This window comes from Cetorhinus maximus, chromosome 4 (assembly GCF_964194155.1).
Source record: "Cetorhinus maximus chromosome 4, sCetMax3.hap1.1, whole genome shotgun sequence".
NCBI classification, from domain to species: domain Eukaryota; kingdom Metazoa; phylum Chordata; class Chondrichthyes; order Lamniformes; family Cetorhinidae; genus Cetorhinus; species Cetorhinus maximus.
Window position 1 is genome coordinate 134,450,863 of NC_135882.1, and position 25,704 is coordinate 134,476,566.

The following is a 25,704-nucleotide window of genomic DNA, read 5'->3' on the forward strand; positions in this document are numbered from 1 at the left end:
GGTCGGTGGTCTCCATCAAGTGAGGACCCAGCAATGCAACATCCATCAGACAACCATACTGTGACTGATGTGTCCTGTTTCACAGGCCACTGCCATGCACTAGTTATCTCTCCTTGCTTTTGCAGGCACATCTGGGAAACTGCCAAGAGAGTCCATAACGAGGGTTTCCAATCAAGCCCTGAAGACACCTCGGAAGAGGAATCTGAAGGCACCCTCCTTGAAGTCCCCTCACAGCGCTCACCCACACCCTCCACCAGTGCAGAGACACACACCTCGGTGGGACCTAGGTTTAGAGTAGCCCCGGGATTACAATCTGGTGAGCATATTGCACTTTCTGATCCGCAGCAGGCGGTGGCAGGGACTTCCCAGGTGTCCGGCACTTGGAGGATTGCTGGAGGCCAGCAATTTGCTGAATCCAAATCAGATGATGAGCCTCTGGACTCAGTCATGTCACAGTTGCTGGATCTGCAAAGGCAAGCTCGGGAACAGGAAGGATCTCACTCCTCAAGGAGTCGGCAAGGGGTCCTTGAGCACCCATAGAGAGGAGGATCAGCAGGTGTACCCACCCAGGGCCATCCATCTATGTGATTCTGGGAGTGTCTGGCCCATCCGAATCCCCTCTTCTTGTGTCTTCAGCAGCTCCAGTTCCGCAGGCTGAGGAGGGTGTGACTGCCACACAGCAGGACCCTGAAAGCAGGCTGGGGCCCACCAGGTATCAGCTCTCCAGAGGACAGTCACCAAGGTCATCACAGGCAGGGTGTAGCAGTCAGCAGGCTGTCTCCACCTCCGCTGTGGTAGTCCGGGGAGCACTCAGGCATAGTGGCAGGGTTAGGAAAATTAAGAAAATGTAACTCTTTTTGTTACAAACCAAATAAATTAAGTTAACAAAATAGGGGACCGCTTAAAAGGCAGCCCCTTAAAGGGATACTGCAAAAAGAGAACTAAAGCCTGAAAGAAAACTTACAACATCCAATCAAAATGCGATTAAAGGGGTCAATAAGTGCACAGCCTGGCCATGGGTGTTAATCACTTGTAAAGAATGTTCACTATCGTAAATAAACTCCAAGAATGTCTCCCTGCCTATGGCTTCTTGCTGATGAGCAGTGTTCTTGACACTCAGATGTGAAATCTTTCTGCACAAGATAAAGGCAGGTGTCTCAGTCCAGGGCCTCTTCCCTGTGCTTTGTGCAGCCTTCAGATCAAAGTGATGTTCCAGCCTCACAGTCCCTGGACATATTAATGATGTCTGCACTCAATGGTGCTTGCTAATGCTGCCAGCATGTCGTGGGCAGGCACCACAGAGTTCCGTCATTCTCCCTGTGTACTCTCAACACCTTTAAGGTGTGACTGGTCCCCATCTCTTCAGCATCTGTGACCAGTGATGCTGTACTCCTGAGGGGGTCAAGAGCTGAAGGCGGACAAAGGATCAGATGCTTTTAAAGTTTCAATGCTGCGTCTCCATAATATGACCCTGGTCACAGAGCGCAAGCGAGTTGCCTTCGGCCAGACAGGAGTCAGACATTCTCAGAGGCAATGTGAAGATCTATGGAGTTTCCTCACTGCATATCGTCATCATCCTTCTGCAATTGAGTGACTATTTGGGTCTTCACTGCGTCTCCATGACATGAGCATTATCACAGAGGGTATTTACGCTGCCGTCAGCCAGACTGAAGTCAAATGTTCATAGATGCAATGTGAGGATCTATACTGTCTCCTCACTTTATGACATCATCATCATCCACAAATTTAGCAGCTATGAGCACCTCCCAAGCATGCCTGCCTCATCTGGTCAGTGCGAGAGTCTGACTGCGATCATCACCGCCTTCAAGGACCTCCTCACCCTTGTCACCGTCAACGTCCTCCTCATTGGAGGAGACCTCTGCAACTCCTCCTCAGCCATCTCCTCTCCCCATTGCAGTGCCAGGTTGTAAAGGGTGCAGCAGGTGACGAAGATGTGTGACACCCTCTGCGGACTGTATTGCAGGGCTCCATCAGACAGGTCCAGGCACTGGAACATCATTATCAGCATCCCAATGGTTTGCTCCACCAAATTGAGAGTTTCAGCATGAGCTTCATTGTATCTTCACTCTGCTGCAGCTTGAGGCTGCCGCACGGGTGTCATCAGCCACATCCTCTGTGGGTGGTCCTTGTCCCCGAGGAGCCAACCCTGCAGCCTCTGTGGACCCTGGAAGACAGCAGGGATCTGTGACTGACTGAGAATGTGGGAGTTGTGGACACTCCCTGGAAACCGTGTGCAGACCTGCAGGATGCATTTGTGGTGGTCGCACACCAGCTGCACATTCAGTAAATGGAAGCCCTTGCGGTTGACATCCCAGAAGCAAAAAGCAATTCAGACCAGAACTCTTATTCCCCACCTTTTACTGGTGTTCCATTTTAAGGTATACAAGACCAGTTCGGACCAGCATTCTTATTTCCCAGTTTTTACTGTTTTTTCCTTCTGGGATGCTTGACCCCTTGTTTCTTCGGAGACTTGAGCACCACATAAGTGCAGTTGATCGCACCCTGCACCTGTGGGAAACGAGATCCAGGCAAATCCAGTCGCTTTTGCACTTTGCCTCTCTTGGTCCTGGGCAAAATACACAAAGTTGTGTGCCCTCGCAAAGTGGCATCCATAACCTGATGGATACATTTGTGGGTGGAGGCTTGTGAGATCCCACAGAGGTCACCTGTGGAGCCCTGAAAAGAACCACTGGAGTAAAAATTGAGCACCGTTGTCATTTACATGGTCACTGGCACTGGATGCCCTCCATGTCTCTGTGGCGCCAAATGCTGAAGTAGGTGGCAGATGTGATGATCAGTTTTCTAGACCTGCGCAGTCTTTGGGGACATGGTTCTCGGTCATCTGCAGGAATGAAAGGCAGCATCTATATACCCTGGGTCTAGCTAGGTGTTGGCCAGATGGCTCGCTGTGGCTCTTCAGCAGCGTGTGTGGGAACCCCAGCCATCCCTTCTTCCTGAGGATGCTGCCTCTCCCTCTGTGCAGCCGGACGCCTCCATTGCTCTCTTCTTCCTGGTCTTCACTCTTTGTACATTATGAGGCATGCAGCTAGTTCACCAGGCTCCATGCTCCTGATGTACTCCTCCTGCAAGATGAAAGAGAGAGACGTGTGGGTCAGCTTGGGTATACTAAGAATCTCTCTTGGTTAAATCTGAAGGCCCATTAACACGTCCTGGAGAGTTATGGCCACCAATTGGATGGCCAGAGATTAGTGTGTTGCATGGCTGCCCGAAACCCCAAACACCTCCGCCCCACTCCACCTGACCAATTGGCAGCAGCCTTGGCCATTGGACTGCATGCTGTGCTCTCAGCTCAGGTGCAGGCATTCTCCTAATCCACAATGCAAGGCTGCACTGTTAGCTTGAACCCTGGGGGAGACTGGTCCAAACCAGGATAATGACATTGCAAGGGCCTGTGAGCGCCTCCAGCGGTGAGTGATCCACAGCCAGCCAGTGCCCAGTCATCCAACTGTTCTGCAGTCGACTAAAACGCTCATTACTTTGCAGTTTGTGAGTGCTGCGCAATGTTAGTGTGAACTCACCTCCGAGTTCCCCTCAAAATTCAGCCCGCCAAGTGCACGTCTTATATATGCTGTTGTGAAACATGTTGGCATGCAATCATGCTGATGTGGGTGGACGATCCAGCATGGGGTACATGATTCCGGTGGGCTGGCCTTATAACAATAGAGAGAAAGAGGGCGGCTATTCGGTCTATCATGTTTGTACTGGCTCTTAGCTAGAGTGATCCCATTTTCCCACTCCCTCTGTATAGCTCTGTTTCCTTGCTTATTATTTATCCAATTTCCCTATAAAAGATGAAATGGGCTCTGCAGCAAAGCTTTCCCTTTTTCAACAGTCTTTGAGCAAGAGATTTTTCAAGTTTCTCTCCATAATTTCTTAGCGACAATTTTAAACTGATGACCCTATCTCTGAATCAGAAATGCTCCTCCCCTGCCCCATTCTTCCAACTAATTTGATGTTTTTTTTTCCCTAATCAGGTTGATGCAGATGATGTCATTACCAGGGATGAACAGATTTACTTGCTGCTTCATGCTAAACGGAAGTGCGAACAGAAGCTGAAGTCCAAGATGGGTAAAGTTGCTGGTGAGTCCCATCTTTAATTTTGTCAACTCCAACTTGAATTTATGGAATGCCTTTAACATGGTAAAATGTTCCACGGTGCTTCACAGGAGAATAATCAGGCAAGAAAATTGGCTCATGGCAGTTTTAAATGCATCTGGTAAAGAATCTAGGTGGATTTAAGGACAAAAGACTTGTATTTATATAGTTTGCATTTGCTGCCAATCCCGTGCATGCACAGTAGAATGCGCGCCCACCGTTGGTAAAGGAGGCAATGTGCAACATGAATCTAGCTTATTTACTTTCAAAAACCCAGTACCATGCATCAAAATAAAGTGGTTGTCAGAAATAATTAAAGTGAGTTGAAGCACCAGCGTTCGGTAACAATTCTGGATTGACCCTGTCACTCCTCGTAAAATACATTAACACTTTCCCCAAGTGTCAACAAAATGTTTGTGAGGTAGATATTCCAAGCAACCTGCTGACTAAGTGATGTGTAGGATCCACGGAATACACAGATTAAGAGCATATTGCAGTATCTGAATTAGAAAGCAAAATGAGCTGCCGGTGTGCTGGGTTAACCGATGTGTGCACGTCTTTGCCTATTTCTGTCCATACGCGGAGCAGTGCGCACATGCAGATGGGTATCGGTGGCCATTTTGCATGGCCATATTGCGTTGGCAGGAGACACAGTGATTTATATAGCACTTTTCACAACTACAGGACATCCCCAAGTGCTTTGCAGCCAACTAAGTACTTTTGAAATGTACTTGTGATGCAGGAAAAACAGCAGCCAATTTGTACACAGAAAGCTCCCAACATCTGCAATGCAATACAGTGATGATCAGATAATCTGTGTTTTTGTGATGTTGATTGAGAAGTAAATACTGTCCAGGAGTCCAGGGAGAACACCCTTGCTCTTCTTCAAGATGGTGCTATGGGATCTTTTATGGCTACCTGAGCAGGCAAACAGGTTCAGTTTAACATCACATCTGAATGACAACACCTCCAACAAAACAGCACTCTCTCAGCACTGCACCATTAGCCTTGATTTTCATGTTCAAATCCTGAAGAGGAATTTATAGAGTCATAGGGCTGGATTTAATGGAGATGAGGGTGGCCTTGCCGAGCTCCTTGGCACTTGGAGGACTGCTGGGGAAGAAGCACCTGTGAGGTTCGAGTCAAATGACAAACCTCTGGATTCAGTCTTCCAACTTATCGTGGGGAGTCTGCAGAAGGCAGGGGAACATCATGCAGGGCTGTTGAAGTCCTCAACAGAGTGGCATGCGAGTTGGAGGAGTGAGTCCGCCTGCTCTCTGATGAAGTGGTGCCCTCATGTGCATGTTTGGAAGTCTCCATGGGAGGGATGGTGGATGCCATGGAGACCCTGGTCCAGCAGGGTCAAGGCATTCTTCTCGCCTGTGGACAATGAGATCATGGCTGATCTGATAATCCTCAACTCCAATTTCCTGCCTTTTCCCCATAACCCTTGATTCACTTACTAATTAAAAATCTGTCTATCTCAGCCTTGAATATACATAACAACCCAGCCTCTACAGCCCTCTGTGGTAAAGGATTCCACAGATTCACTACCCTCTGAGAGAAGAAATTTCCTCCTCATCTCTTTCTTAAACTGGCGACCCCTTACTCTGAGATTATGGCCTCTGGTCCTAGACTCTCCCACAAAGGGAAACAGCCTCTCAACACTTCCCTGCTCAAGCCCCCTAAGAATCTTATAAGTTTCAATAAGGTCACCCCTCATTCTTCTAAACTCCAATGAGTACAGGCCCAATCTACTCAATATCTCCTCATAAGAAAATCCCTCCCTACCCAGGATCAATCTAGTGAACCTTCTCATGACTGCCTCCAATGCCAGTATACCTTTCCTTACATAAGGGGACCAAAACTGTTCACAGTATTCTAACTAGTGCCTTATATAGTTTTATCAAGACTTCCCTATATTTGCACTCCATTCCCTTTGAAATAAAGGCCAACATTCCATTTGCCTTCCCTATTACCTGCTGAACTTGTATGCTAGCTTTTTGTGATTCATGCATGGGGACCCTCAAATCCCTCTGTGCTGCAGCTTTCTGCAGTCTTTCTCCATTTAAATAATATTCAATTCTTCTATTCCCCTGCCAAAATGCATAACCTCACATTTTCCCACATTATATTCCAACTGCCAGGTTTTTGCCCACTCACTTAACTTGCCTATATCCCTCTGTAGACTGTGTCATCCTCACCCCTTGCCTTCCCACCTATTTTTGTGTCATCTGCAAACTTGGTAATAGTACATTCACTTTTCCCATCGAAATCATTCGTATATATTGTAAATAATTGTGGCCCCAGCACTGATCCCTGTGGGGCTCCACTAGTTACAGGTTTCCATCTTGAAAATGCCCCCTTGTCCCAATACTCTGTCTTATATTAGTTAGCCAATTCTCAATCCATGCTAATATACTACCCCAAAACCATGGGCTCTTATTAAGTAGCCTTATGCGCAGTACCTTATAGAATGCCTTTGGAAATCCAAATTTATTACATCTACTGGTTCCCCTTTATTTATATGCTTATTACCTTCTCAAAGAATTCTAATAAATTTGTCAGGCATGGTTTCCCCTTCATGAAGCCATGCTGACTCTGCTTCATTATGTTTTGCATTTCTAAATGCTTTGCTATTACACCCTTTATAATAGACTCTAACATTTTCCCAATGATGGATGTTAAGGTAACTGGCCTATAGTTACCTGTTTTTTAGACTCCCTCCCTTTTTGGATAAGGATGTTACATTGGCAGTTTTCCGATCCTCTGGGACTCTTCCAGAATCTGAGGATTCTTGGAAGATTACGACTAGTGCATCAATTATCTCTGTAGTTACTTCCTTTAATATCGTAGGATGCAACCCATCAGGTCCAGGGAACTTATTGGCCTTTAGTCCCTTAAATTTCCCTAGTACTTTTTCTCTAGTGGTAGCTATTGTATTTATTTCCTCCCCTCTTTTGGCCCTTGATTATTTGGTGTTTTTGGAATGCTATTAGCGTCTTCTACCGTGAAGGCTGATGCAAAGTATTTATTCAAATCCTCTGCCATTTCCTGGTTCCCCATTATTATTTCCCCAGCCTCATTCTCTAAGGGGCCTATGTTCACTTTTGCCTCTCTCTTCATTTTTTATATATTTAAAGAAGCTCTTACTGTCTGTTTTTATATTACTTGCTAGCTTACACTCAAAGTCCATTTTCTTCCTCTTTTTGTTTTTGGTCATCTTTTGTTGGTTTTTAAAACTTTCTCAATCCACTGGCTTACTGTCATGAAGAGATATTAATGTGTATAATGTTATTGGAAATTATTTTTAAATTGGAATTATAATAGGATCTGTCTATGTGTGTATCTGTGTGTGATTTAATTGGATAAAAGCCAGCTAGTCTGGGTGCTTTGATGTGTAGTAGTTTTGAGATGTTAATTAGTTAAACATACGGAAGTTAAAAGGTAAAGCACAATTTGCATTTGTTGAATAAATCATTCAAAAGAATGGGTAAAATCTTGCATCTAGCTGGGAGGCATCAAGCAATGTGTTTATATTACTAATAAAATTTGTGGAATGAAAGGATTATTGTTAGGAGAGGTAAAATTTTAAAAACTAGTAATACAATGGAAGATTTACATTCAAAGGGGAAGCTAAGTATAAACAGAAAGGAGTTTTGTGTGTGCAGGTCAGAGTCATGTAAGTTCTAATGAGCCTGTAAGCCAACAACTGTGTGTGCAAATTGAAGGGAACCTTATTTTGAATTTGTAAGGTCAAATGTGCTCTGCCTGGTGTCTGTTTAAAGTCTATGGGTTATTATTGCCTTGGTGAAGATTTACCTGGGAATGATTAATTTGGGGATTTGTTTAAAAGTTATTATGGTAGTAATTTGTAGACATGTATGTGTTTAATTTGTTGTTAAATTAACAAATGTTTAATTTAGTTTAATATAAAAACCTCTTGAGGCTTTGGAGTTTATTCCTGAATTCAGAAGTGCATCTCAAACATACCAATTGAAAATATAGGTTATGACAGTTGTTCAAGTTTCCATCTGGAATTTAAACAACTCAGCCTTTACCAATTGCTGTGTCATAACACTTACCACTATTTTTTGTTGAATTTTGTTCTCTTAAATCACAGGACCTGAAGTGTTGAGGTGTTGAGACTTTAAACAGACACCAGGCAAAGCACATTTGACTTTACAAATTAAGGTTCCCTTCAATTTGCACACACAGTTGCTGGCTTTTAGGCTCATTCGATCTTACGTGACTCTGGCCTGCACACACAAAGCTCCTTTCTGTTTATACCTAGCTTCCCCTTTGAATGTAAATCTTCCATTGTATTACTAGTTTTTAAAATTTTACCTCTCCTAACAATAATCCTTTCATTCCACCAATTTTATTAGTAATGTAAACACATTGCTTGATGCCTCCCAGCTAGGTGCAAGATTTTACCCATTCTTTTGAATGATTTATTCAACACATGCAAATTGCGCTTTACCTTTTAACTTGCTTGAAGATAGAACATCTTCAAAATTTTGCCATTGCTCAGTCTGCCTGGGGCACTCTATATTTCAAAATTATTGTGGTAGGGGAAAAGTAGTAGCCAGTTCTCACCCTGATTTGAAGTTGTCTTTTCCCTACTGTTTGTCTTGCAGTCACTGGGCTGCCCTTGTTATTTTGTCATCTCTGGTGTAGCTGCTGGTTGGCCTCAAAATCCTCCATGCGCTGCCCTGCACTATTGCTGAGTTTCACTTAAGGCTTTTCCTGATGTTTTCTACTGTTTCTCTTTGGATCTATTCCTGTTGCCACCATCTGCTATCGTGGTTTTATCTCAGGATTGGTTAGATTCCTACTCTGGAAGAGATCTTGCTGGACACAATGGTCTTTTTGTGGAAAGACATTTATTTACATACTATTTATAAATGTTAATTAAGACCAAGACATAGCTGGAGCTACGCTCCAAGATGCCACTCTCTAATCATCTTCTCTCAGTGAGTGGCCTCACTGTGACATAGCTCCTTATGCACATGCTCAGTAGCTATTATTAGAGCTAACCCTCTAATCTGTAATATGCTTTGCTAACCACTCACTCAATATGTCCTGCCACCATTAAAGATTGATGCACATGCAATCCTTGGTCCCTGTGTTCTTTAGATATGTGCCATTAAGTGCCTTCTACCAAAATGCATCACTAGCTCACACTTCTCTATATTAATTTGATCTGAACCTTCTGACTCAGAGCCAAGAGTGCTTTTCACTGAGCCATGTCTGTCACAGTAAATGATGAAACTAACGACCTGCCTATAATACCATACGAACTGTGTGCACTGTGACAAGAACTGTGAAACTTGTGTGCATTGTGACAAGAGCAGAGAAGCATGTTTCAATGCTGACAGGAAGTGTAAAATGTGTGCTCGGTTACAGGAGCAATGAAATCTGTGCACCCACATAGGTAATGGGATGCTATAATTTGACCTTTGCACTGCTCAGTTGCTGATTGGGCAATAGCCAGGGTATTGCCAACGCCCACTGAAAGTGTGCCTGCCCAGATATCAGCTTGGCTGGGTTTTTCCCCTTCATCTGATGAAACTCAACATCTAGAATCAAATTTGAAGAACAGGGAGTTTGAGGGCCAGGGTCACCTTGGAATCAGACCTTAGTACGAGTTGGGAATGCAGGGGCAAGAATTTAGAGGAATCAGTTTTATTTGAGGACGAGCACCTTTTTGGCATCATTGGAGGATTGTGGAAGAAGCGACTAAGCTGAGACAGTGAGACAAAGGCAGTCTATTGAACTCAAGTCATTAAATAATAAAATTGGCTCCGAGTTGTTTGCTTGCAGAAGGAGCTCAACCTTTCAGTGATGTGTAAAGCCTTGCTGTGAAACATTCCATAGTTTATTATTATTTATTTTTCTAAGAGGCACTGAGTGATCTTTCCTTTTTGCCAGCTTAACAAGCCATCTCAGAGCTTGTGCTGAAGGAGGGTGGGAGGGAGGGGGATGGGCAGGTGGGAAAAACCGTGGCTGCCTAATTGGCAGGATGCCCTCACCCTCCTGCCAGCCAACCTAAGTCGCGGCGTCAAGTGCAAAAAAAACTTATTTGGCAGAATGCGCTACTTTAGTGGCTTCTGATAGGCACTGAGTCTCAGGATGATGTGACATTTGCTTTAAAACAATGGCAAATTGCTGGCTTAAATGGGTGTTAAGAAAAAAGCATTTGTGGAAATAAAGTAAAGCATGCATTGCACTGTATACAGTTCAATTATACATACAGAAATTTAGCAAAAAGATTTACAAAGTGTTTTCTACAAGCTTGGCATGTTGCAAAACACTGTTGTCAATGCAGTAACTTTGAAGTGCAATCATGGCAGCCAATTTGCATACAGCAAGATCCCACAAAGAGCAATGAGGCACAGTCTGTTCTTTTATTCAGTCTTAATGGCTGGGCCTGATCACCATGAATTTTCTTGCTGACCAATCCAATTAAAAATAGACTCATTGTTGCCTCTTATTTTCATCAGCTATAGCAAGTCCTATAGTGGAGGGGACTTTACCAGGTACAAAGTTCTGATTTAAACATGGCTTTGGATTTGTTACTGTTGAACATTGATTAAAAAAGGATCAATATTTCAAGATTTAGAATAACTTTAGAAGCTCTGCTATTTTGTAGAGTCTTGGTTAGGGCAGCCTAGCTTGAACACCTAATTGCAACATGATTGTTTGTCAAGGCAGTGTCTCCAAATTACATGTCCAAACTAATGCAAAGTATTGATGCTTTCATGATCATGAGGGAATGTTCACATTGGATCAGTACTCCTGGACCAATCAACTGCTATTCCAGTGGGATGGAGCGTCAGAGTGAGAGACATAGAGAACCATTCTAATTCCCAGGACTACCACCTCACACATGAGAGGGCACATAATGTTCACTAAACACAGGGAAATAAATATTTTAGAATTGCTACATACTTCATAGATAGAAAAAAATACTCGTCTGTGATAGCTGGAACCTATGGGCAATTGCCCAAAGGAATTGTGGGGCGGCTGTTTTTAGCAGTGCGGTCAGAGGTTGTGTACTGGATTTTATTGCAAACATACCCAGCCTTGTTTCAAGTTTCCCTGCTACACAGAAGCATGCTCTGTGTACCAGGCCACCACTGCCTGCTCTCATCCAAAAACCTAAAATTAGCCTTTAAGAATATTTTATTCCCACATACCACAATATCCCTTTATTTCCTTTTCTGGGTGACACTGTGTCACCAGATTAACACAGCACTGTTTTCAAAAAGCAAATAAAACTCCATAAACGCATATAGGCCAGGTCTGACTGAGAGAGCAGGATCATAGAGACTTGGGCCTCTGAAGCAGGGCAGCCAAAAATAACTTTCTTGTTTACCAAAATCTTTGTAATTCAAGATTATTTTTCTTCAAGTTGGGAGAATCTGAAAAATAACATTTGCAGTAAATTTTAAATGGGCAGCAATCTCACATTGCTGGTGGGACTGGAGCTGGAGCTTGGTCCCTGTAATACCTGCATCCTCAACTGCTGATTTTTTTTGACCCTCCTCTCCACAGTGTGCTGCATGATGCTGGGATAAGGTCGCAAAGTCATCTGTTGAGCTCTTGTATTTCATTTACTTGTTCATTCTTCAATTCTTTTAATATATTATATATACAGGAGTGTTACACCCAGTAACACACAATAACGTGTGCACCGTTCACTCAGGTAGTCCAAGGTTTTTATATGCACGTTGTAGTCTGGAGCTATGGATAGTGATTGTAGAGGCTCCAACATTCTTCCCATTACATGGCTGACCAGGAATCTCCCTGCATTCTTACAAACTGCCATTGACGTGTATTGGAAGGATTTTCAGGTTCATACTCAACCTATCTGGCTACATTATGAATGCACCTACTTGGCTATTAAATCCTGGGTGGGACCTGAACCTGGAGCTTCTGGCTCAGAGGCAGGGGCGCTACCCACTGCCACAAGACCACCATATATGTACAGGAGCATTGTATCTGTAACAGGCTGCGTGTTATCTATACAAGAGTGTCATCCCAGTAACACATGGTGCAATATTATAAAATATATACACAAATGTTATTCCTAGTAACACAGAGTGTGTTATCTATATAGGGGTATTAGAATATAAAAACATAGAAACTAGTAGCAAGAATAGGCTACTCAGCCCTTTGAGCCTGCTCCACCATTCAATAAGCTGATCTTCAACTCAACTCCACCTTTCTGCACTATCCCCACATCTCTTAATTACCTTTGTGTCCAAAAATATATCAACCTCTGTCTTAAATGTACTCAATGACTGAACATGCACAGGTCTCTGGGTAGAGAATTCCAAAGATTCAAACTCAATTGAGTGAAGAAATTTCTTTTCAATTCAGTTCTGAATTAAGGTCCCCTTAACCTGAGACTGTGTTATAGATTCTTCTGCAAAGTGAAACAACTTCTCAGTGTCTACTCTGAGAAGCTCCTTCAGAATCTTCTATGTTTCAATGAAATCACCTCTTATTTTTCTAAACCCCAGAGAGTATGAGCCCAACTTACTTAGCTTCTCATCCTAGGAATTGATCTAGTGAACCTGCGCTGTACTGCCTCCAAGGCAAGTATATGCTTTCTTAGATATGGACCGGGATTCCCCGTGCCTGCCGGCGTTGGGCATGTTCGGTGGCGTAAGCGGACAATATGGCGTGATTGGCTTCACGACGGTGTGAAACCAGTTTGTGATTGCCCGATTAGCCCGGTGATGGCAGGCTGCATTTCCCACCATCGGACATCAGGATCCTCATTGTAATACATCAGCATGTCATTATAAGGCCAGCCCGGTGACCCTCCAACCCCGCCACGGGATCATCCTCCCATGTCGGTGGGAAAAAACGCCGATGTGTTTCACAACACCACATAAGCGACGTGCACTTGGCAGGCTGCACTTTGCTCGGGATAGAGTTTGTTAGCCTACCTTGCTTCAGTCAGCACCAGGCTTCACAGACAGCACCACATCACTTTTAGGGGGTCACGGCAGGTCTCTACCTACCAGATCAGCCACATGTGGGTCGCTTTTCAATGGCTGCAGGGCTATGCCTTGCTTGGGGAAGGTCTTGCTTGGAGAAGTGGCCCCAGGCAAGGGAAGAGGCTGCAGGGCGAGGGCTGTACTGCGGAAGGGGGGTATCTCAGGGTGTGTGTGGGGGCACATGTTGATTTGTGCAAGTGGCCTCAAGATGGTGAGGGCAAAGGAGGCAGTCTCCAGAGGAGATGAGACCAGATGGACATGTGAGAATGGGTGGTGATGTCCCTTGAGCTGGCAGTGAGTGAGATGCCAGTGAATGTGTGATGGGCTTGAGTATGTGAGTTTAGACTGATAAGATGGTTGCCCTACCCTGTTTGCATGGATGAGATCATTCATCCTCTATCTGCATTGGATGACCAACCTCTTCTGTGCAGCATTGGCACTGACCACGGCTGCCACCGCCTGCCATGCTGGATTGGTGTTGCTGCTGCTCATCCAGTGGCTAGAGCGGGGGTAGAGGACATCACGGCAGGCCTCCATGGCATCCAAATGGCATTCCACTGATGTGTTATTAGCTGCAGTTTTTTTGCCTTTCGTGGACATCTTCCCCGCGGTAGTCGTGGGCTGGAAGCAAAATGGTGAGGTGATGGTGTGTCAGGCGAATGGGAGCCCGCCCGCCATGGAAACGGTGCATTTCCTGAGGATGCATATGTAATGAGACGGGTTTGGGATGATACTGCATGAAAACCCGCATCACGGCCGGTACCGGCCTGCTACCACACATCATGCAAATCTGGGATGATTCCGCCCATAGAGGCCAAAACTGCACACAGTACACCAAGTCTGGCCTCACCAAATCCCTGTACAGTTATAGCAAGATTTACTTATTTTTGCACTCCAATACCCTAATATTTTCCTTAACTTCTCTAGTAAATTATGGCTGGATTTTTCTCACTGAATTTTTGTTTTTTAATGAAACGTATTTTTGTTGAAAATTTTTAATAATTTCTTTACATGTTTTCCACTGTTTATTTACCATCATACCTTTTAATCTATTTACCCAATCAATCCCTGATACCATGTAATTGACTCTGTTTAAGTTTAAAATTCTTGTTTTTGACTCAACTATGCCTGGGTCCTGATGGCTTTATCCTAGGGTCTTAAAATAAGTGGCTAGTGAGATAATTGATGTATTGGTTTTAATTTTCCAAAACTCCCTAGATTTATGGAAGGTCCCTTTGGATTGGAAGACAGCAAATGTAACTCCGTTATTCAAAAAGGGAGGGAGACAGAAAGCTGGAAACTACAGGCCAGTTAGCTTAACATCTGTCATAGAGAAAATATTAGAAGCTATTATTAAAGAAGCTATAGCATGGCACTTGGATAAGTTCAAGGTAATCAGGCAGAGTCAACATGGTTTGGTGAAAGGGAAATCATGTTTAATCAATTTATTGGCTAATTTATTCCCTCAATCTAGGGAGTTTTGGAAAATTAAAACCGATGCATCAACTATCTCACTAGTTGCTTCTTTGAGGAAATAACATGTGCTGTGGATAAAGAAGACCCAGTCGATATACTATACTTAGATTTCCAGAAGGCATTTGATAAAGTGCCGCATCAGAGGTTATTGCAGAAAATAAAATCTCATGATATAAGGGGTTACATATTGGCATGGATAGAAGATTGGTTGGCTGACAGGAAGCAGAGAGTAAGCATAAATGGATCTTTTTCAGTTTGGCAATATGTAGCGAGTGGTGTGTCACAGGAATGAGTGCCGGGGCCTCAACTGTTTACAATTCATATAAATGACTTGGATGAAGGGATAGATGGGATGGTTGCCAAATTTGCTGATGACATAAAGGTAGGTAGGAAAGTAATTTATGAAATGGGCATAAGGAGGCTACAAAAAGATAAAGATAAGTTAAGTAAGTGGGCAAAGTCATGGCAAATGGAGTATAATGTGGGAAAATGTGAAATTGTCCATTTTGGCAGGGAGAATAAAAGAGAGTTATATTATCTAAATGGTGAGAGATTTCAGAGCTCTGAGATGCAAAGGGATCTGGGTGTCTTAGTGCATGAATCACAAAAGGCTAGCATGCAGGTGCAGCAAGTAATTAGGAAAGCTAATAGAATAATATAATTTATTGCAAGGGACCCGAACACAAACGTAGGGACGTTATGCTTCAGTTATACAGAGCACTAGTGAGACCACATCTGGAGTACTGTGTACAGTATTGGTCACCTTATTTAAGGAAGGATGTAAATGTATTGGAAACAGTACAGAGAAGGTTTATCAGACTAATACTTGGAATGGGTGGGTTGTCTTATGAGGAAAGGTTGGACAAACTAGGCTCGTCTCTGCTGGAGATTAGAAGAGTAAGAGGCGACTTGTTTGAAACATATGAGATCCTGAGGGGACCTGGCAGGGTGGATGTGGAGAGGATGTTTCTCTTGTGGGAGAACCTAGAACCAGGGGTCACTGTTTAAAAATAAGGGGTTGCTTTTTTAAAACGGAGATGAGGCGAAATTTTTTTCTTTCAGAGGGTCATGGGTCGTCGGAGCTCTCTCCTTGAAAAGGTAGTGGAAGCTGAGTCTTTGAATATTTTTAAGTCAGAGATGGATTGATTCTTGGTAAGCAAGGGGGTGATAGGTTATCAGGGGTAGGCAGGATGCCAATTTGAGGTTACTATCAGATCAGCCATGATCTTATTAAATGGTCCAGCAGGCTCAAGGAACTGAATGGCCTACTCCTGTTCCATGTTCGTATATTGTATGTTCTCAAACTTAATATGGAATTCAATTGTATTATGATCACTTTTCCCCAGAGGAGTTTTTACTATGAGATTACTAATTAATTCTGCCTCATCACACAGTATCACCTCTAAAATAGCATAGTGCTCTTGGAAGCTGCCTAGAGGATTAAAGTCCCCCACAATTGTTACATGCCCTTTGTTAGAAGCGCTACTTATTTCCCGCTTAGTTCTCTGCTCAAGGATATAACTACTGTTAGGGTGCCAAAAACTAATCTCACTAGTGTTTTCTGACCCTAATATCCACTCATGCTGATTCTAATTCTTGATTGCCTGAGCCACAATCCTTTCTCGCCACTCTCCTATATCATCCTTTATCAACACGGATACTCCTCCTTCTTTTCCATTCTGCCTCTCTTCTTGAAATATTGTGTACCCGGAATATTTATTTCCCAACCTTAGACACCTAATTGCAATCATGTTTCTGTAATGGTACTTATATTAAACCCATTTATCTCTATTGACAGTTCATCTATCTTGTTGCGAATGCTTCATGCATTCAGTTAAGAGCCTTTCATTTTATTTTTTTTACCATTATTCTTTGCTTGCACCTTACTAGCTGGTGCTCTTTTGCCATTATACATGCTGCTGAAGAGAATGCAGCAGTTGCTGCTGGTGATGGTGTGGTTTCTGCCCTTGCCCCGCATCAGAAATACAAGCTGGAGTTGCATAAGCTGCTCCCATGCTATGGTGAAGGCTGGTAGCAGGTATTACAATACCTTTGGGGTTCAGTAAACCAAAAGGACCAAATTTACTGAAAATCCCCCCAAATGAAGAAATTATCAAGTAAGTTTTCACTTTTTGTAACTTTCACTTTAACACAAATCAGAATCAAAGTAATTAAACATAAATTAAAAGGCAAATCATGATTGGTAGGAACTATAAATTACACATGGGATAGCAAACACAACAAAGATAGACCTCATGGCAGAATTCTCTCTTCTTCAGGCAGAATTCTAGTCAACCTTTTTTCAAGGACTTTGCTGATTCCCCACCGGCAGCTGGGCCTGTGTGTACAGTGTTCCACCCATGCAACCTTACACATAATGATACATGCCTTTCTCGAACCTTCTTGACTCTCAGCTCTTAACCTCATCCCTGCAGCTCTTCCCTTTCCTTGAACCTTTTCTACCACATGGCCTCTGTTGGTACTGTTTCCAGGTAAAGTGTTGCAGGACACAGGGACTAGTATATCTTATTATCCAAAACTTTAATTGATCTCTTTGCAAGTGATACAAACTGTTAAAAGTCCCTTCCAACATTTTTAGAACAATTACACTTTAATGTAATTACAAATTTTCCTTGCTCTTAACTGCTTCTGGATCAAAGGATGTCACAGAGGGAAGTGCAGTTGAAGGTGAGTGGTGCCCTACACAGGTGCAATGTCTCCGAACAAGTTTTCAAACAATACTTCGAACAGCAGTCACTCAATGGCAATAGCTGGAGCTTTTCCCAGATTTTCAGTTTCACTGAAGAAGCTCTTTGTGCTCTGCATTAGCCTTGGTCACCCTGGCAAGTTGTTGACAGGTTGGGAAAGAGGTTCCATAGCTTGGAATTCCAGAAATGAGGGTAAAAACAAGTCTTAATAGGCTTTGTAATTACCATAATAAGTTACCTGACAAATTCAAGGGGATCCTCCACTTGCTTTCAATGCTACCTCACAGAAACTTGTAACAGGGGACCTTACCTGATGCCAATTTCAGGAGATTTAATTTCCCTGCATGCATACAAAACCACCTTCCTTTGTCTTGGAAAATTGTGCCTGTACTGGCTCATTGCTAGAGCAATCCAAAATTAATCCAACAGATCTATAGACCCTTCCCATTTCTGTATCCTGCTGTGGTTCAATATTTATCCACATTTCGCTTAAGTTTTCTCTGCTTCAACCACTCAGCAGAAAGTCATTGCACTTTCCAACACCCCTCTCTGTAAAGTGGTTCCTCCTAATCTATCACTCATCCTGCTTTGACCTGATGGGTACAATGTTTACAATAAAAGAGTGTTAATTGGTGATTGAGAACAATGGAAAACTCTTATTAGAGTTCACCTGGATCCTTCTGGTCTGTTAGGGTAGATTTAACTAAATATCAAATGCTCAATTCCAAATGGGTTTTACATGGAGAGAAAAAGACCCACTGGTCAATTCAGATTATCGCATATAGAAGTGATAGTTTGTCATGATAGCATCACGAGACAGACACTGCCCACCTACGCCTTGAAGAGGAGAAAAAATGAATGAACTCTAAGGCCAACTTATTGTTCTCAGTTGGTATCTTGGTAAGGGCATGGCAATTTTCCTTAGTATCACTGGAGGCTCCAAGGAAAACCCTCAGCCAACATATTCTGTCCAATCACCATTGCTAGGCCAGCATTTATTGCCAATCCCTAATTTTCCTTGAGAAGGTGGTGGTGAGCTGCCTTCTTGAAGCGCTGCAGTCAATGTGGTGTAGGTACACCCACAGTGCTGTTAGGGAGGGAGTTCCAGAATTTTGACCCAGTGACAGTGAAGGAACGGCGATATATTTCCAAACCAGGATGGCGAGTGGCTGGGAGGGGAACTTCCAGATGGTGGTGTGCCCATGTATCTGCTGCCCTTGTCCTTCTAGATGATAGTGGTCATGGGCTTGGAAGGTGCTATCTAAGAAGCCTTGGTGAGTTCCTGCAATGCATCTTGTAGATGTGAACACTGCTGCTACTGTGCATCTGTGGTGGAGGGAGTGAACGTTTGTGGATGTGGTGCCAATCAAGTGGACTGCTTTGTCCTGGACAGTGTCCAGCTTCTTCAGTGGTGTAGGAGCTGTACTCATCCAGGCAAGTGGGGAGTATTCCATCACTCTCCTGACTTGTGCCTTGTGGATGGTGGACAGGCTTTGGGGAGTCAGGAGGTGGGTTATTCATTGCACTATTCCTAGACTCTGACCTGGCCTAGTAGCCACAGTATTTATATGGCTAGTCTAGTTCAGTTTCTGGTCAATGGTAACCCCCAGGATGTTGATAGTGGGGGATTCAGTGATGGTAATGCCATTGAACATCAAGGGGCAATGGTTGGATTCTCTCTAGTTGGAGGTGGTAATTGCCTGACACTTGTGTGGTGCGAATGTTACTTGCCACTTGTCAGCCCAAACCTAGATATTGTCCAGGTCTTGCTGCATTTGGACATGGACTGCTTCAGTATCTGAGGAGTTGCGAATGGTGCTGAACATTGTGCAATCATCAGCGAATATCCCCACTTCTGACCTTATGATGGAAGGAAAGTCATTGCTGAAGCAGCTGAAGACGGTTGGGCCAAGGACACGACCCTGTGGATCTCCTGAAGTGATGTCCGGGAGCTGAGATGACTGACCTCCAATGAAAACAATCATTTTCCTTTGTGCTAGGTAAGACTCCAACCAGCAGGGGGTTTTCCCCCTGATTCCCATTGACTCCAGTTTTACTAGGGCTCCTTGATGCCAAACTATCAAATGCTGCCTTGATGTCAAGGGCAGTCACTCTCACCTCACCTCGGGAGTTCAGCTCTTTTGTCCATGTTTGAACCAAGGCTGTAATGAGGTCAGGAGCTGAGTGGCCCTGGAAGAACCCAAACTGGGCATCAGTGAGCAGGTTATTGTTAAGCAAGTACTGCTTGATAGCACTATTGATGACCCCTTCCATTACTTTACTGATGATCGAGAGTAGACTGATGGGGTGGTAATTGGCCAGGTTGGAATTGTCCTGCTTTCTGTGTACAGGACATACCTGGGCAATTTTCCACATATTCGGGTAGATGCCACTGTTGTAGCTGTACTGGAATAGCTTGGCTAGGGGCGTGCCAAGTTCTGGAGCACAAGTCCTCAGTACTATTGCCAGGATATTGTCAGGGCCCATAGCCTTTGTACTATCCGGTGCCTTCAGCTGTTTCTTGATCTCACGTGGAGTGAATCGAATTGGCTGAAGACTGGCATCTCTGGGGATCTCTGGAGGAGGCAGAGATGGATCATCCAGTTGGCAAATCTGGCTGAAGATTGTAGCAAATGCTCCAGCCTTATTTTTTGCACTAGTGTGCTGGGCTCCTCCATCGTTGAGGATAGAGATATTTGTGGAGCCTCCTCCAGTGAGTTGTTTAATTGTCCACCACCATTCATGACTGGGTGTGGCAGGACTGCAGAGTTTAGATCTGATCCGTTAGTTGTGAGATCGCTTAGCCCTGCCTATCACTTGCTGCTTATGCTGTTTGGCATGCAAGTAGTCCTGCGTTATAGCTCCACCAGGTTGTTACCTCATTTTTAGGTATGCCTGGTGCTGCTCCTGGCATGCCCTCTTACAGTCTTCATTGAAGAGGGTTGATCCTTTGGCTTGATGGTAATGGTAGAGTGGGGGATATGCTGGGCCATGAGGTTACACATTATGCTCTAGTAAAATTCTGCTGCAGCTGATGGCCCACAGTGCCTCATAGATGCCCAGTCTTGAGTTGCTAGATCTGTCCGAAACCTATCCCAGTTAGCAGGATGGTATTGCCACACAACACGATGGAGTGTGACTCCTCCATGTGAAGCCAGGACTTCGTCTCCGCAATGACTGTGCGGTGGTCACTCCTACCGATACTATCATGGGCAGGTGGGTTGGTGAGGATGAGGTCAAGTATGCTTTTCTCTCTTGTTGGTTCCCTCACCACCTGTCCAGTCTAGCAGCTATGTCCTTTAGGACTTGGCCAGCTTGGTCAGTAGTGGTGCTACCGAGCCACTCTTGCTGGTGGACATTGAAGTCCCCCATCAAGAGTACATTCTGCATCCTTCCCACCCTCAGTGCTTCCTCCAAATGGTGGTCAACATGGAGGAGCACTGATTCATCAGCTGAAGGAGGGCAGTACGTGGTAATCAGCAGGATGTTTCATTGCCCATGTTTGACCTGATGCCATGAGACTTCATGGGGTCTGGAGTCGATGTTGAGGACTCCCAGGGCAACTCTCTCCCAACTGTATACTACTGCACTGTCACCTCTGCTGGGTCTGTCTTGCTGTTGGGACAGGACATACCCAGGGATGGTGATGGTGGTGTCTGGGACATTATCTGTAAGGTATGATTCCATGAGGATGACTATGTCAGGCAATTCTTGACTAGTCTGTGAGACAGCTCTCCCAATTTTGGCACTAGCCCCCAGATGTTAGTAAAGAGGACTTTGCAGGGTCGACAGGGCTGAGATTGCCGTTGTCGTTTCCGGTGCCTAGGTCGATGCCAGGTTTTCCATCCGGTTTCATTCCTGTTTTGTGACTTTGTAGTGATTTGTTACAACTGAGTGGCTTGCTAGGCCATTTCAGAAGATATTTAAGTGTCAACCACATTTCTTTGCGTCTGGAGTCACATGTAGGCCAGTCCATGGAAGGACAGCAGATTTCCTTCCCTAAAGAACATTCGTGAACCAGATGGGTTTTTACAACAATCAACAATGGTTTCATGGTCATCATTAGACTTTTAATTCCAGATTTTTATTGAATTCATGGTGGGATTCAAACCCGGGTCCCAGAGCATTACCCTGGGTCTCTAGATCACAATACTATTATGCCATCGCCTCCCCTCAGTCCAGTTCAGTTTCTGGTCAATGGTAACCCCCAGGATGTTGATAGTGGGGGATTCAGTGATGGTAATGCCATTGAATGTCAAGGGGTGATGATTAGGTTCTTTCTTGTTGGAGATGGTCATTGCCTGGCACATGTGTGGCACAATGTTACTTGCCAATTATCAGCCCAAGCCTGGATATTGTCCAGGTCTTGCTACATTTGGACATGGACTGCTTCAGTGTCTGAGGAGTTGCGAATGGTGCAGAACATTGTGCAATCATCAACGAAAATCCCCACTTCTGACTTTATGATGGAAGGAAGGTCATTGAAGAAGTGGCTGAAGCTGGTTGGACTGAAGACACTATCCTGAGAAACTCCTGCAGTGATGTCCTGGAACTGAGATGACTTCCAGCAATCACAACCATCTTCCTTTGTGCTAGGTATGACTTCAACCAGCAGAGAATTTTCCCCCTGATTCCCATTGACTCCAGTTTTGCTAGGGATCCTTGAGACTGCACTCGGTCAACTGCTGTCCTGATGTCAAGGGCACTTACTCTCACTTCACCTCCGGAGTTCAGCTCTTTTGTCCGTGTTTGAACCAAAGCTGTTATGAGGTCAGGCGCTGAGTGACCCTGGCGGAATCTAGACTGAGCATCAGTGAGCAGATTATTAATAGTAGTTTTGTAGTACAGAATTTAAGTCTTGCTGAAAAAGAGACAGGTCGAGGTTTTGCATCGTGCACTCATCAGGACACTTCACAAGAATACCAATATAAGGGGAAAACAACAATTTAAACTGTATGAGGAGAGAGTGCAGATTGGTTGGCAAATAGACTCTGATTGGTAGAGGCAGTGCCATGGAGAATGGACCAGTGATGGTGATTGACAGTTAACTGTCATTGTTTGAAATTTAAACCAAGCAGCTTGACCTGATTGGTCAAGGCATTGCCCTGAGGAATAAGTCAGTGAATGGCTGTCACTTATTTTGTTTAGCTGTGTCATGAAGCTATTAATGTATGTAATATTTTGGTAAATATTTTTCTTTTAAAATAGGGGTTTAGTCTGTGGGTGTGTCCTAATTAGATTAAAATCAGCTAGTCTGAGTGCTCTGTTATGTACTAGTTTGAGATGTAAACAGAGAGGTAGAGTGTATTTGTATTTTTTTGAATAGAGCATTCAAGAAGTGTGGTGGAAACTTGATGCCTATCTATCAGATACCAAACAATATGTTTATATTACTAATAAAATTTGTAGAATGATTGGGGTTCCATTGTTAAAAGGTAAAACTCAAAGAGACTGGTGAGACAATGAGAATTTGAATTCAATCAGTGGTGGTAGGTATAACTTCAGTAGTTTTCGAGTGTGTAGGCAAGAGGCAATGTAAGATCAAAAGGCAGCTGTAAGCCTCCAACTGGTTCCATGGTGAAAAGGACCTCATTTTGAATTCATACGGTGAAAATGCTTTGCCTGGTGTTTGGTTAAGTCTAAGGATTGCTGTTGCCTTAATGGAGATTAGTTTGGAAATTTGTTAAAAGTTATGATAGTAGTAATTTGTAGACATGTGTATATATATTTTTACCCTATGTAAATTAATAAAATGTTTCACTTTGCTTAATGTAAAACCTCAAGAACTGATGGTTTGATTCCTGAATTTAGAGTCGCATCTCAAACATAATACTTAAAATTATAGGTTATGACAGTTGTTTAAAGTTTCCCTCTGGGATTTTTAAATAACTCATATTTACCAACTGCATTGGTCATAACAAGCTGAAACAGGCGCAATGTGTGTACATGTTCTTTCTGTCTGCAAAGAACAGGGCCCTGTGTATTAATATATGTAGCTTCCAGTACACGCAAATGTGCCACACTGTGAGCCAGGCTGACAATCTTAAATTGGTTGTCAGTGTAATTCTTAGCACACTGAGGATTGTTTAGCAAATGTTTCCCAATCGCGGAATCACATTTAATGTAGGACATTGTGTTTTGAGTTTGTACCTTGCCCATTGCGAGCAGCAGCTGCTCCTGCTGGTTGATATAATCTGCTAGTCTTTGGGACGTACAGCCTATATAGCCAGCATCACACTGGCACGGAAATTCATATGCCACGTCACTCATTTGTGTGATAGGCAGAATGTCTTTTTGGTTTGACGGCAGCATCCTGTTAGTGGCGAATGCCACTCCTGGTGCTACTGCATAGTAGCAGCGTGAAACAGCTAGCTTCACCTATTGTTCAAATTTTTGAGATACCTTTCCCTTCCACGGTAACCTGAGGTAGACTGGGCACTTTTCAAGGCTGAAAATGATAGCCTTAGGCCCATTCATGAGTTTGTACGATATACAGCACAAAATGATCTGATCAGCGTAGCCATTATCCTGCAGGATGCCTTTGATCTGCCCTATTTCAGCATCAAGCTTGCATGGTGAACAAATGGCTGGGGACTTACTTACAAGGTTATAGTGTGCGGAACTGTAAGAATACCAATGCATGTATTGGCCAGTGAAGGTAGGCTTGCAGTCGAATATGGTAGGGAGTCCCCTGGCAGATTTCTCAACTAGTACGTCAAGGAAGAGAATTCAGCTGACTTCTTCAGTTGAGTGCTGGATGGAGCCCGTTAAGACATGTAATAAAATAATTATATGCAGTTGCGGATTTAAATATAGCGAACGTATCATCCACATATCGGAAATATGTGAGGGGTAGGAGGTTAGGTGTCATTCCATCGAAGACACGTTTCTCATGCACCCCAACAAAGATATTTGCAAGAGCTGGACCTGGAGGGGGTCCCATGGCAACACCATGGTTGACGTCATACCTAGCAACAAAGGAAGATGGTTGTGGTTGTTGGAGGACAGTGATCTCAGCTCCAGGACATCACTGCAGGGGTTCCTCAGGATCGTGTGCTAGACCCAACCATCTTCAGCTCCTCCATCAATGACCTTTCCTCCTTCGTAAGGTCAGAAGTGGGGGTGTCCGCTGATGATAGCACAATGTTCAGCACCATTCGTGGCTCCTCAAATACTGAAGCAGTCCATGTCCAAATGCAGCAAGACCTGGACAATAACCGGGCTTAGGCTGACAAGTGGCAAGTAACATTCACGCCACACAAGTGCCAGGCAATGACCATCTCCGACAAGAGAGAATCTAATCATCGCCCCTTGACATTCAATGGCATTACTGAATCCCCCACTATCATTATCCTGGGGGTTACCATTGACCAGAAACTGAGCTGGACTAGCCATATAAATATTGCGGCTACAAGAGTAGGTCAGTGGCTAGGAATCCTGTAGCGATTAACTCACCTCCTGACTCCCCAAAGCCTGTCCACCATCAACAAGTCACAAGTCCGGGATGTGATGGAATGCTCTCCACCTGCCTGGATGAGTGCAGCTCCAACAACATTCTAGAAACTTGACACCATCCAGGACAAAGCAGCCTGTTTGATTGGCACCACATCCACAAACATTCACTCCCTCCACCACTGATGCACAGTAGCAGCAGTGTTCACATCTACAAGATGCACTGCAGGAACTCACCAAGTCTTCTTAGATAGCACCTTCCAAACCCATGACCACTACCATCTAGAAGGACAAGGGCAGCAGATAGATGGGAACACCACCACCTGGAAGTCCCCTTCCAAGTGACTCACCATCCTGACTTGGAAATATATCGCCGTTCCTTCGCTGTCGTTGGGTCAAAATCCTGGAATTCCCTTCCTAACAGTACTGTGGGTGAATATGCACCACACAGACTGCCACGATTCAAGAAGGCAGCTCACCACCACCTTCTCACGGGCAATTAGGGATGGGCAATAAATGCTGGCCTAGCCAGCGAAACCCACATCCCTTGAATTAATTAAATAAAATTTTGGGCATTTATGGTGTCATTAAAACTGAACTCAACTGCGCAAGTTACCGAGTTTATAAGTTCAATGAAAACTGATTTACGCAATGGTGCCAGGTCTAGATCGCCATGATATAGTGTTGCAGCACAAATATCTATGGCTTCCTTAAGTGGAACATTGGTGAATAGGTAGCAATATCAAATAAGCACATGGACACTGTTGCTATCAACATTTAAGTCTTTATTCAGCAATACTCGAGCAGGTTATTGCTAAGCAAATGCCGCTTGATAGCATTGTTGATGACCCTTCCATCACTTTACTAATGATTGAGAGTAGACTGATGGGGCATTATTGGCTGGGTTGGATTTGTCC

At 44.0% G+C, this 25,704-nt stretch overlaps 1 protein-coding gene across 1 annotated transcript in view; it reads left to right on the forward strand.

Moving 5' to 3' along the window:
• LOC144679923 (parathyroid hormone/parathyroid hormone-related peptide receptor-like) overlaps nucleotides 1-25,704 on the forward strand; it is a 151,365-nt gene that overhangs the window by 61,472 nt on the left and 64,189 nt on the right. Inside the window, exon 2 of the mRNA XM_078540892.1 lies at nucleotides 4,017-4,122. Coding sequence (XP_078397018.1) covers nucleotides 4,017-4,122 — 106 coding nt within the window. The remainder of the gene's footprint in view (nucleotides 1-4,016; nucleotides 4,123-25,704) is intronic.